General features: G+C 41.9%; 2 protein-coding genes across 7 annotated transcripts in view; one reads left to right on the forward strand and one right to left on the reverse strand.

Annotated features, from left to right (window-relative positions):
* Window positions 1–3,047, reverse strand: part of Prepl (prolyl endopeptidase like) — a 31,556-nt gene extending 28,509 nt beyond the window's left edge. Inside the window, exons 1-2 of one of the 6 annotated variants that reach the window (XM_005354692.3) lie at window positions 2,664–3,046; window positions 975–1,483 (exon numbers count right to left, since the gene is read on the reverse strand). In XM_005354692.3, the coding sequence (XP_005354749.1) occupies window positions 975–1,175 (201 nt within the window). In that variant the 5' untranslated portion in view covers window positions 1,176–1,483; window positions 2,664–3,046. Of the gene's footprint in view, window positions 1–974; window positions 1,484–2,663 lie in introns of those variants that run through there. The other 5 variants (XM_026783098.1, XM_005354691.3, XM_005354695.3 and 2 more) reach the window with 5 other exon arrangements.
* A 117-nt stretch (window positions 3,048–3,164) lies between these two features.
* Window positions 3,165–12,736, forward strand: part of Camkmt (calmodulin-lysine N-methyltransferase) — a 392,436-nt gene continuing 382,864 nt past the window's right edge. The window contains exons 1-2 of the mRNA XM_013348967.2: window positions 3,165–3,430; window positions 11,902–12,074. Coding sequence (XP_013204421.2) covers window positions 3,293–3,430; window positions 11,902–12,074 — 311 coding nt within the window. The 5' untranslated portion in view covers window positions 3,165–3,292. The remainder of the gene's footprint in view (window positions 3,431–11,901; window positions 12,075–12,736) is intronic.

The following is a 12,736-nucleotide window of genomic DNA, read 5'->3' on the forward strand; positions in this document are numbered from 1 at the left end:
CTAATCAACCCAATTATAAAATGGGGCACTGAACTGAACAGAGAATTCTCAACAGAAGAAGTTCAAATGGCCAAAAGACACTTAAGGTCATGCTCAAATAGTAACTTTCAAAATATATAATTTACCACAATTAGAGGAAGCCAAGACAGACTACACGAAAATCACCATGCAAGAAAATGGTAAAATCATGCTAGCATGTTGTTAGGTTAGCACCATCAAGTGTAGTGGAAGGAACCTCAGGAACAAAACCGAAAAGCAGAGGACACCTGTCAAAGAAATGACGGAGCAAACAGCCCGATTTCACGTTAAATATGACAACCATGTAGCATGACATCAACACTTTGAGAAGATGGAGGACTATTAATAACTACACAGGGACAACAGGTGCAAGGTGGGCCTGTCTCAGGCAGACCGGAATATGGCGCTACTCTCCATATGTGCCATCAGTTCCTCAAGGCTGAATTCAAGCCTGTAACTCGCGGTCTGGCAGAAGGGTAACAGCATTTTCTTTGGGGAACACAGGTTGTCAAAAATGCTTGATAGCTTTTCATTCCTTTATAGACAACTACATGGCATTTACTGAAGTTTACGAATCATACAAGAATTAGCACATTACTAGGTTTTATTAAGAGGTATAATTTGTAGTAATTTTAGGTATAATAACATTCTGGTAATTTTAGAAATAGCTATATTTTAAAGCACATTTTCAGGCATGGTAAGTCCTGTGATCAATCAGTTTTATGAATCTACATTTTATGTACATCATTATAGATTTGTTAGTTTTGGAAAACGTGGTTATAGTTGCATTATATGCATTCTTTTGTACTCATATTGGTTACGGATATTTGAGCCTGAAAAATCTTAAAATCAAATTAGAATCACTGAGAAAATTAGTAATGGATATCTTACCCACTATTTATGCACTAAAATTAATATTAACGGCCTACAAATAGGTTAACTTAAATAGTTCATACCTTACATGAGAAGCTCCGACTCGGGACGTTTCTTGCTAATTCTGATATCTTGGATTTATTCTGCAGGTGATACTTTTTCAATCTTATTCTATTGTAATAATGGTTGGCGAAGTTACAGTAATTCTGTTTCTGCATGCATTTCCCAAGGTGAGGAACACTATGCTTCAAAGCTCGGAGAAAGAATTTGGTCGTCTGCTGCATGGTAGCAAAGTCCCTGGCTTCTGACCCCTTCACGTGTACGATGTCATATGTGTAACTATACAGTAATGGGATCTCAAGCACTCGAGATCACCACATCTTATCCCCCCCTCTGGGAGTCATGAGCCCCTGAGGTCACAAACAATTGCAGACATCTGACAGTTTAGGTTAAGTGAACTGAAAAACTTGTATGAGTTACAGTTCCTTCAAATCATACTTCTTGGCAGGTCTGACTTAAACATGTCATTTGTGAGGTCAGTTTTACTAGGCTGAGGCTAAGCAGCAATGGTTCGGGTGCACATATGGACAAACTAAAACAAAAAACAGAAAACAAGAAACAAAATAAAGATGTGCCAACAAGTAACAACTCCATGGGAATCTCAGGAACTGAGGGGTGTTCCGAAGCAAAACGGCTTTTTTTACCTTACATAATTTGGGGCGTATCACTGGTTTGTGTGTGAAAGACAAATGAGAAAAGTCTGGATTACTTAATAAAAGAGGGGGATTAATATTTGTTGATTGTTGGCCAGGTGCCAGATACTTTTCATCTATTCATCTAATTTAAGATTCCTGTATTCTTGATGAAGAAATGATAATGTCATTTGTTTAACAGGTGACCCAACAGTGGCTCTGGGAAGCTTCAGACATTTCCTCAAGTCACCTGGTCCAGCAGAAAGTCCAACTGTTTTGCTGCCTCATCTTGTACATGAGTTATTGAACTTAACCATAAAAGGATAAAATAAATAAATAAATAAATAAACCCTCAAGATGCACAAATGAGATATGGAGTCATCTTTGGTTTCTGCCGGAAGGTAAGTTCATTATAACAGCCATAGAGAGAGATCCAGGTTCAGGCTTTGGGCCTTGCATCTCGGCCTCAATTTCTTCACTTGTAAAACAAAAAATAACCACGCCACTTACTGTCTGGGGTTATAGTTTTGTAACAAAATCAGAAAATTTATGTTAAGAATTTAGTACAAGTACCTGGCACATGGTAACCACTCAACAAAAGGCTTTTTAATATATTAGCATAGTAATAATCTAGGTATGTTGAACACTGTTGGGTGCAGCACAGAAACACCACCGTCAGCGTCAATTTTATCACAGATCCGATCAGCTATGACGTCCCCTCCCCCCCTTAAATTTTTTATGTCGCAGCAAAATAACAGACCAGTGGAGCAGCAGCCTAGAAGAAAAACGCCCCTAAATCGCTTAATTTGTCCCCATATCCTCAATCCATTTATCCACCACCTGCATGAAGACAGTGTGCAAGGAAAGGGATACGGGTGGGGTAGCCAAATGGGTGTTCTCAGGAGAACCTACTCGTTTCCCTGTGCAACTGCGCATCCCAGGGCGTGAGGGAATGGTACCAGTTACCACGCACAGAGGAGACAGGGATCAAAAAGGGAACCAGAGAACTCAGGAATGGCTGGAAGGTGGTGGGGAGAGGAATTAGGAAAGCGGACCCTCCAGCAACCCTCCCATACGTACGCAAATTGAAAGACAGGCCGGCGCTGGACACAGACGAGTAAGGCAGGAAGACAAATATGAGAACCCGAAGCTCTCAAGAAGGAGGTGCAGTCACCTCAGCCTCGTCCACCCGATGTCTGCTTTCAGCACCCAGCAAGAAGAGACAACCTAGCTCGCGCCGCCCAGAGCTAGTTTGCAGCACGCCGTTCTACGTAACGCCAATCCAGCCAGAGGGTGAAGCACATTTCTCCCTCTTTATTATGGTCAGAGGGTGGGATTTTTCTCTTCTGAATTTATTAGTCTTAAGAGACCCCTGTTTTTTGTTTTTTTTTGGGTATTCTAACGAGCAAGAGACAAAGTGAGAAAGACGAAAACAGTGAGGAATCCCCTCTCTGTAACGATTTCACAGTTCCCTCCCACTCCGGCTCGCCCTCACTAAAGATGGCTACCAGAAAAGTGGTGCAATGACGTGACGCCGCTGTCCTGGTTGCCATGGAGACGCGAATACCGGAAATGCGGAATTCGGGGAGGGCGCACGCAAGGGCTGTGGGCCAGAGGCCGGGCGTCACAGGTCCTGACAGGGAAGAAGTTGACAGGTCCTAACTGGGCAGAGTTGTGGCAGGCACCTCCGCGTCCAGCCAGCTCTGGGGATGGAGTCTCCCGTCACCGCCGCTGGTGCTGGGGGGACTGAAGCAGTCGCGGGCGAGGGTCCCGTGATTGGAGGTGCCAGCCAGGGATCGGCGGTCTCCGTGCCCAAGGGGGTCGCCCGGTGGAAGCTCCTGCGACAGGTAAGGGCGACCGCTCACCACCTCTGGCCACTCCCCTCCCAGGTACCCGGCGCGCTGACGGCGCTCAGCCCCGGGACGCGACTTCCCACTTTGTCGGGAGCCAATCGAGAAGCGTCCACTTGCTTCACCCACTGTCCCACCGAAAAAGGGAGGATCTGGCGGGGTTGGCTGCGAGCGGGACAGTTCTAGCTGAGGTCCCGGAAACTCAGATCCAAGCAGATTCCTTTTGCTTGCCCGCCTCATGGGTGGGACCGTCGCCTCTCCTCACCGCGCGCTGCACTTTCTACCTGCTACTTTCTAGCTGGGTTTGTGGTCACCGACTTCCACGGCGCACCTTAGGGTCCTGCATTTCTGGAGATCTGCGTGGTTGATTGATGTGACCTTGCACGGGTTTCCACGCATGAGAGTAAAGGGAGCAAGCAAAGTTACTGCGTTCTCTCTTCCCGCCACGTGAAAGTCAGACGTTTATCTTCTAAGCTTGAAGTAATTAGTGGGGATACTCTCTGCCCAACGAATTCAAATAAAAGCTGTTGTGTTCTTAATTTTCCTTGGTCATTGTGTCACAGCAATTAAGAAGTAACAAGACACTGGCTCGGGGCACTGGGTCCTTACTGTGTTATTTTACTTAGCTTTACTATTGCTATTAACAAACGATCACGATGTCATATGTCATAACTTCCTTGAACCACATGGTAGTTTATTGATAAATGCTGTGATCACCTTCGTGGTTTAATGCTGTGTATTTGATCTGTATACCTAGAATTCTTAGACTAGTTGGCTGACATGTTTTCACGGTTATGGTGGAAGTGTAAGAGAGGCACATTTAAAATCCCCACTTACACATCCAGGGCTTGGAGTTGGCACACCCCAACATGTACACCAGGTGTGATCTGCTGGAGTGTGAAGGGACCAATCCTGAGGAGCCCTGGCTGCAGGATCTCCATGACAGGGGCGACAGTAGGATCTCAGAGAGGAAAGTCGGTGGTGGAGATCTTTCTCTCTCTTTAGCTTTATTATTTTTTTAAAATTATTTTTTAACATCCGAGTTATGCTAATCCCTGTCTTCATGTACACCTGCAGGCAGAAGAGGGCTCCAGATCTCATTACAGATGGTTGTGAGCTACCATGTGGTTGCTGGGAATTGAACTCAGGACCTCTGGAAGAACAGCCAGTGCTCTTAACTGAGTCATCTCTCCAGCCCTACCTGATGTCTCTTAACATGCTGTATTACTTCCTTGTATTATTAGTGTGACAAAATACCAGACAAAGCAGTTTGAGAAAGGAAGGGTTTGTTCTGGTGCACACTTTGATGGCGCAGTCCATCACGGCAGGAAGAATCAGGCAGCAGGAGCCGGAAGCACCTGCCATGCTGTGTTAGCGCTCAGGAGGGAGAAAGCAATGGGCGAATACTTTTCTTTTCTTTCTTTTCTTCCTTCGTTCCTTCCTTCGTTCCTTCCATTTAATTTAGTTTAAGTCTCAGCCCATGAAATGATGATACCACAATCAGAGCGTCTCCTCACCTCAGTGAACGTGATAAAGAAAAGCCTTTACAGGCATGCCGAGAGGTTAACCTACTATAGATAGCCCCTTCTAGACATGCTCAGAGACTAGGTCCTCTAGTTCTTGTCAAGCTGATCATCACTGTAAGCCATCACATCACAAGACTCTTCGCTAAGGACGATGCCTTGCCAAGGCTAAAGTCACAGTGTAGGGAACAACCGTCCCTTTTGAGGTGGTATGGAAGAAGTGGATTTCTGCCTGTAGTGATTCAGTCTCTCACAATAGGGTTTATTGCATTTATAGCATCTATGGGCTTTTAGGAACTGTTTAAAATGGCTAAGCCACTCATGAGTGTCTCATCTGTATTTGGAGGCGGAAAGCTTGAAGGAGCCATCAAGGTTAGAAATGTGTGACTCTTAGTTGGGAGTGTAACTCAGTGGTAGAACACTTTGCATGTGCAAAGCCCCTAGTTTTGATCTCTACCACGGGGTGGGTGTGGGTGGGGAGGGTTCTTTCTTTTGTGGCACATTTTTGTGATGTGGGTTTATTTTTGCTTGTTACCAAGCCCATCCCAATTTTGTCTCTTGGTACTCCCCAGGATTTCGATGATGTCTTATGGTCCTTTATATTAACTGTTCAGTGCTTACTCTGGAATTCACATTTTTGAGAGGAAACCTATTTTAACTAGTACATTATTTTTTCTAGGTGTTGCGATAAATTGCTGACTTTGGGTTCTAGTACCTACCCTAAATAGGTGACATCTATAATCTATCATCAATAGCTAATGTTGCAGATATTTGATTTTCCTTTTTATCGAGTCCAATCTGATAGCAATGACAGCCATGTGCAATTTAGAGGTTTCAGTGTCCATCCAGTTAAGGATCCTGAAGAACTGATATATTTTCCCTAACGAATAATTTCTTCTAAAAGCCTCTGGTAAGCCACATTTTGGCCAATTGCTGCGCCTAATCAGAATGGAGCTTTTTGGCTCCTCTGAGTCATCAGCATACCTACAATCCCACCAGAATTACATAAAGAGGAGGGGTTGCCAAAGGGAAGGGGTGCACACACAGGCTCACGACCCCTACCGAGTGGAATCGTGTACCCGCTGGACACGTGCCTGCAGTCTGATTGCTAGAATGTCTCCTAGTGCAATTTAAAGCAGGCTTAGAGCACCAGTGTAAATTGAGGCCCTGGATTTTAGGCTCAGGTCTGCCCTTGACTTTGATGAACACTTTATTGGACATCAGTTTTTTCGTTGTAAGTGAAGGAATGAGGCTAGTTTTATTTCAGACTGTTCCACTGCTGATTAAAATGAAATTATCTTCCTATCTTCTAATCCCAGGTTTCACTGGAATCTTTAGATTTCGTTGCAATCTCTAGTGACTTTTTGATTGCTTCTTTCAGATTCCTATTTTTTTTTATTGTTTGTTTCATTAATGTCTGCATTGATTTTCATTATTTCTTGTTCCCTAGCACTTTTAGATTCGGCTTTGTTGTTGCAGTTGTTGTATGAGACAGGGTTTCTTTATATAACCTGGCTGTCCGGGAACTAGCTCTGTAGACCAGGCTGGCTTGGAACTCACAGAGATCCACTTGGCTTTGCTTCCTGAGTGCAAGGATTAAATGCGTGTGCCACCACTGTCCAGTAAGGCTCTTTTTTTTCCCCCAAGAATTAATTTTTTTAAGCCAGGTGGTTGGTGGTGGCACATGCCTTTAATCCCAGTATTCAACAGGCAGATCTCTGTGAGTTTGAGGCCAGCCTAGTCTACAAAGTGAGTTCCAGGGTAGCCATGACTGTCTTATACAGAAACCTTGTCTTGAAAAACAAAACAAAATATTTAATTTTGAATTATTTGTAAGAGGTGGGTTGGGATGTGTATACAAGAGTACAGGTACCCATGGAGGCCAGAAGAGGGCATCAGATCCCTTGGAGCTTGGGTTACAGGCTGTTGTGAACCACCTCACAGGGGTACTTTGAACAGAATACAGGTCCTGTTCTTGTTAACCACTGAGCCTTGCTCTTGGATAATTTTTGCTCGTTTAAGACCCAAGTTGAAAAAATCCAGTATGGAGAAGGGGAAGTGGACAAAAAGCCCCACCCTAACCAAGAAACTATTTGCAGTTGCAAACCTGCTGGAATGCCACTGGGCATTTCAACCACACTCCAGGCCACCCACACCCAGAACCAGGTGGCCAGCACAAAATGGACTCCATGCTTTTCTTGCATGCTTTTGTTTTATTAGTTTTTTTGTTATTGAACTGTATATACTCAAAACTCAGTAATTGTCATAGAACTGGAAATCATTATAATCATGTTAATTTTGTTTATAATTAAACTAATTAAATATAAAAATTTAGACATACACACAAGACCTTGAGTTGCATCGTTAGTTTATTTAACTTAATTTTGGAGACAGAATTTCACTGTGTAGCTCTGCTATCCTGGAGGGCACTCTGTAGACCGTTCTGGCCTCAAGCTCACAGAGATCCTCCAGTCTCAGCCTCCCAAGTGCTAGGATTAAAGGTGTGTGTTATTCATCATTATGCTTTTTCTTTCTTTCTTTCTTTCTTTCCTTCCTTCCTTCCCTCCTTTTTTTGGTTTGTTTTTGAATGTAAACACTCATAACTGATTATCTGTTATCCCAAGATTCTAGAAGCTCACTTTCATTTTTTTTAATTCTAGGAATATTTTAATTTCTACTGTGACTTCTTCAATGGCCCTCTGGTTATTCAAGAGTATTTTTGGTCTTTAAGTTTGTTAAAATCATAAGTAATTGTTCTCACTGTGTTTTGATTTGATTCATTGAATGTCTAATGTCTAACACTTCTTTTTTTTTTAAAATGCTTACTTTTAAGCCAGGTGTGATGGGGCACACCTTTAATTCCAGGACTTGGGAAGCGGAGGCAGGTGGGTCTCTGAGTTTGAGGTCAGTCTGGTTTACAATAGTGAATTCCAGGATAACCAGAGCTACTACAGAGAGAGACCCTGTCTTGAAAAGCTAATATATAAATTCTGGTTATATATACACACATATATGATGTGTATATATGTATACATATATTATATGTATATGTATATAATGTAATATATAATCATATATGTAACCAAAATATATGTTTACAATATATAAACATACAACACATATATACAAAGAATATCTATTTTTCTGGAAAAATTTGTCTTCTATGTTGGTAAAATTTATCATATTGCTGATTTTTATTGTCTGTTTCTTTTTGTGTTGCTTTCTTCTTCAGATCCTGGACTGAATTTTTCTACTTCTGTCTTCTTTGATATCACCATTACTTTTGCTAGTGGATTACTTTTACAATTTTCTCCCAATATTTTATCTAGCTCTGAATTCAGTGAAGGCTTGTGATCTTTTGGGGAAGTCATATTGCCGTGCCTTTTAATAATTTCTGATGTTTTTGTGATGTAATTTGTAGAACACTGCTTTGAATGTCTCTTCCATTTGTGTTTGGAGATCTTATTGAGCAGCCTTATTCCCGAGGCTCATTCTGTCCAAGGAGGGGAAAACAAATGATAATAACTACAGAATCAAACTGCAAAAGATAGGAAAGTTGATGAAGAGGCCACCAGTACAGTGACAGTGACTATAAGACAAAGATTAAGAAAACGGCTGTGAAGTTGTCCATGTAGGGTAAATGTAGAAATTCTAGGTGACTAGAAAACGAAGGAGGCAGGGAAGAGGAAATCACGGAGAAGACAAGTTCAATAAACAGAAAGGAAGGAAGAGATGTGCAGGATGTAAGTTACACAGGAGAAGAGTGGTGTGGGAGCTCCTTCTGTTGCTTTTATTGGTTAATGAATAAAGAACTGGCTTGGCCTATAGCATGGGAGGAGATGGGTGGAGTCGGAGAGATACAATGGAACCACCTCCAGAGACAGACATGCTGAAACTTTGCTGGTAGGCCATGACCTAGTGGTGATGCACAGATGAATAGAAATTGGCTAAATTAAGATGTAGGAGTTAGCCAATAAGAAGCTAGAGATAATGGGCCAAACAGTGATTTAATTAATACAGTTTCTGTGTGATTATTTTGGGCTTAAGCTAGCTGGGCGGGTGGGAACCAAACAAGCAAACAAATGGCCCCTCCTTCTACAGAAGAGAGAAAAGATTCAAAAAGATTCCTAATAAACAGAAAACTGGAAAATAAAATTTAAGAAGGGGAATAAAAATACAAATTTAAAAATAAACAATTTCAAATTTCTTTAGATGGGGGCTATAGAGATGGCTGAACAGATAAGAGCCCTGACTGACCTTTCAGAGGACCCAGGTTCAATTCCCAGCACCCACATGGCAGCTCAGGGAATCCAATATCTTCACACAGACATACATACAATCAAAACACAAATGCACCTGAAATAAAATTAAATAAAAAAAAAAAAAGACTAGGTGGTGGTGTATGCCTTTAATCCCAGCACTTGGAAGGCAGAGGCAGGTGGTGAGTTTGAGACCAGCCTGGTCTACAAAGCAAAGGTTTTAGATGAAGTCAGTATCATGTATATTAAAATTAGAATGATGATTAGCATGGCTTCAAATAAGAATGATACATAAATTTGAGAAGTTTTCTATATTGGAGAAAGTAAAAAGCAAAGTCAAATTACTACTAAAAATCCTTCAAAGAGGGTCTGTTGGGGTCTGGGCTGGACCTAAATTATTTCTCGGACCAGAGGGGAGGCGTGGGAAGAATTGAGACAACTGACTTTATCTAAAGGGAGTTTTCAGGGGTCCCTCATGAAATCCTGAGTTCACATCCTGAAAATTCACCTGTGTTTATTCTCCAAACAGCGTTTATATCAAAAGGTAAACTGAGGGGTAAGTTCATTAGCTTTCTGTTTCCGGGGTAGCAGGACTTAGGTCATGTCTGCAAGTATGTCTGCTCTGTCCCATAGACTGAATTAACTCCTCTTCCCAGGCGATCTCCCAGAATAACAAAGAAGGAGCAGAGTGGCATTAGCAGATCCTGACCCTTAGTTTAGGATGGCCACGGTTTGGAAAGGCCAGGTGCAAACTGTGGCCTGAAAGTCTGGCTGTAGAAATATGGGCCTGTAATATGGCCCTAAAACGGTCAAAAAAAAAAAAAATTGGGAAGAGAACACAGAAGACCTGAAAAAAGAAAAAGATTTGGTTTAGGGCTGGAGAGATGGTTCAGCTGTTAAGAAAACTGGCTGCTCTTCCAGAAAACTGGGTTTGATTCCCAGCACCTACACGGCTGCTCACTACCATCTGTGACTCTAGTTTGGGGGGAGGGGGGAGAGTGTCTGTTGCCCTCCTCTAACCTCCACAGGCAACAGACCCACACCTCATGCACAGACATTCATGCATGCAAAATACCCTTACACCTAAAATAAAAATTAGAAAAAAAGATTGTCCAGAAATGAGAAACATTAGATAACTGTACCAAACGAAGTGTAGTAATAAACAAAGACTAGTTGTAAAAGCATTGCCGAAGGGTGTGATGAAAAAGCAGGAAGTACAATTTGCAAAAGAAGGAGAAAGGCTGTTGGAGTAGCTTCTTTTTGGGTCCTCAAGAATTGGAGAGTTCTGGTGATTTGCAGAGATGAGGAGTGCAGGGATGTAGCAGAATGGTCAGGACTTCTAGGCTCTTGGTTCTGTGCTCGGGGTCCAGGGGTGGTGGTCAGTTGAACTGCTAGACTTTCGGTTATATGCACTGTGAATGTTGTATTTTGATTATATTGAAATTCTCACATCTATTAATATATTGTCTCATATTCAGTTTGGCTGCTGGGTCCTACACACACACACACACACACACACACACACACACACACACACACACACACATATTCCAGGCTTATCTTGTACAATTCCTACCATCTCTTAGGGGCCTCACATTGTTTTCATAGAAAATAATATTTAGAGACAACAGTTTGGGCACTAAGTATGCTAATTGCTACAAGTTTGACCACTGAACTTTTCAGTGTTGGGCATACATATATATATATTTTAAATTGTAAGACAAAATATAAGCCTTCAGTGTTTGTATTATACTTTTTTTTTTAAGATTTATTATTATGTACACAGTGTTCAGCCTCCATGTATGCCTGCAGGCCAGAAGAGGGCACCAGATCTCATTACAGATGGTTGTGAACCACCATAAGGGTTGCTAGGAATTGAACGCAGGACCTCCGGAAGAGCAGTCAGTGCTCTTAACCTCTGAGCCATCTCTCCAACCCTTGTATTATACTTCAACTTGGATGTGGGGCTGTATGGTTTTTGCTAATACTCATTCATCTTACAGTTCTCTCTCATTTCTCCATATATGGAAAACTAACACTGTAAAACTAGTCATTTGATTTATCCTAAAACAAATAAACACACGTACACACATGCACACTCACACTTGTGCACATCCACAAGCATCCATATGCTGCCCAAGCATACACAGGCACATACGTACATACACACACATGCACACATGATATGTTGTGCATACACATACATGTACACACAATCATATAATAACATGCCTGCTCTAGTTCTGGCCATTAAATATGTTCCTTGTCTTCTCACTTCCTTCAGCTAACAAATGTCCAGGAGAATACTGGATATAAAAGCCTTGTTAACTCTGGATTTTTTTTTTTAAAGATTTTTTTTTAAAGATATCAGACTGGCTGTGCAGTGGCGGCGCATGCCTTTAATCCCAGCACTAGGGAGGCAGAGGCAGGCGGATCTCTGTGAGTTCAAGGCCAGCCTGAGCTAGTTCCAGGACAGGAACCAAAAACTACAGAGAAACCCTGTCTCGAAAATAAAAAAAAAAAAAATGTCAGACTGTTAAACTGTTACTGTCTTGACTGTTTCCAGTACTCTGACATGTTTTGTCTGTCTTCCTCTGAATTAGTCTGAATAATCCAGTACACTATTATTGGGACCTAATCTTATGCTATGTGTAATATAACCCCAATATTTGATTTTATTTCAAAGGTTCTGAAGCAGAAACAGCTGGATGACTGTCTGAAACATGTCTCTGTGAGAAGATTTGAATCATTTAATCTGTTCTCAGTCACAGAAGCCAAAAAAAGGGGAACTGAGGAAGAGGCTGGTGTGTGGGTCCAGTACACAAGCATCCTTTATCCTGAATACAGTATCTCCTTACGGTGAGTGCTCTTCTAGTTCAGGTTTGAAGAAGGAAACCCGTGCACCAAGCAGCCCTATGTGGCTGCTGTGAATTTGCAGCAGTCTTTGTTAGCACTCAGCTTTGCAACTTGATGTTGGAAAGTCTGCTGCCTTAGACAGAGTATTTTATGCTTCTGTTTCATAAAAAACACAGGTATCAAATGAAAGCAACAACTTCAAGAAATACTTTTGAAACCTTCTAAAAAGACAAGTAAATTTGCTCAAATCACTTCATTGAAAGATAACTCTCATTGTAGTTTAGCTCATTGCTGCTTTATTTCTAAAATCACCTTTTATATTTATTGTATGCAAGTATCGTTTATCATATTGTTTGCAAGTTTGTACTCTTGCAAAAATCAGCATCTAATAAAGACATGCTTGTTTACTATCTTAGTGTTCTATTGCTGTGAAGACCAAGACCAAGGCAGCTCTTTTAAAACAAAGCATTTAACTGGCTTCCAGCTCCAGAGGGTTGGTCCATGATCATCTTGGTGAGAAGCTGCCAGGCACGGTGCTGGAGCAGTACTGAGAGCTTTATATCCTGATCCACAGGCAGCAGACAGAGAGAGACCACACAGGGCCTGGCCTGGGCTTTTGAAGCCTCAAAACCTTCCTCCAGTCTCCAGTAATAGATCTCCTCCAA

Source organism: Microtus ochrogaster, chromosome 16, assembly GCF_000317375.1.
Source record: "Microtus ochrogaster isolate Prairie Vole_2 chromosome 16, MicOch1.0, whole genome shotgun sequence".
Taxonomy (NCBI): Eukaryota; Metazoa; Chordata; class Mammalia; order Rodentia; family Cricetidae; genus Microtus; species Microtus ochrogaster.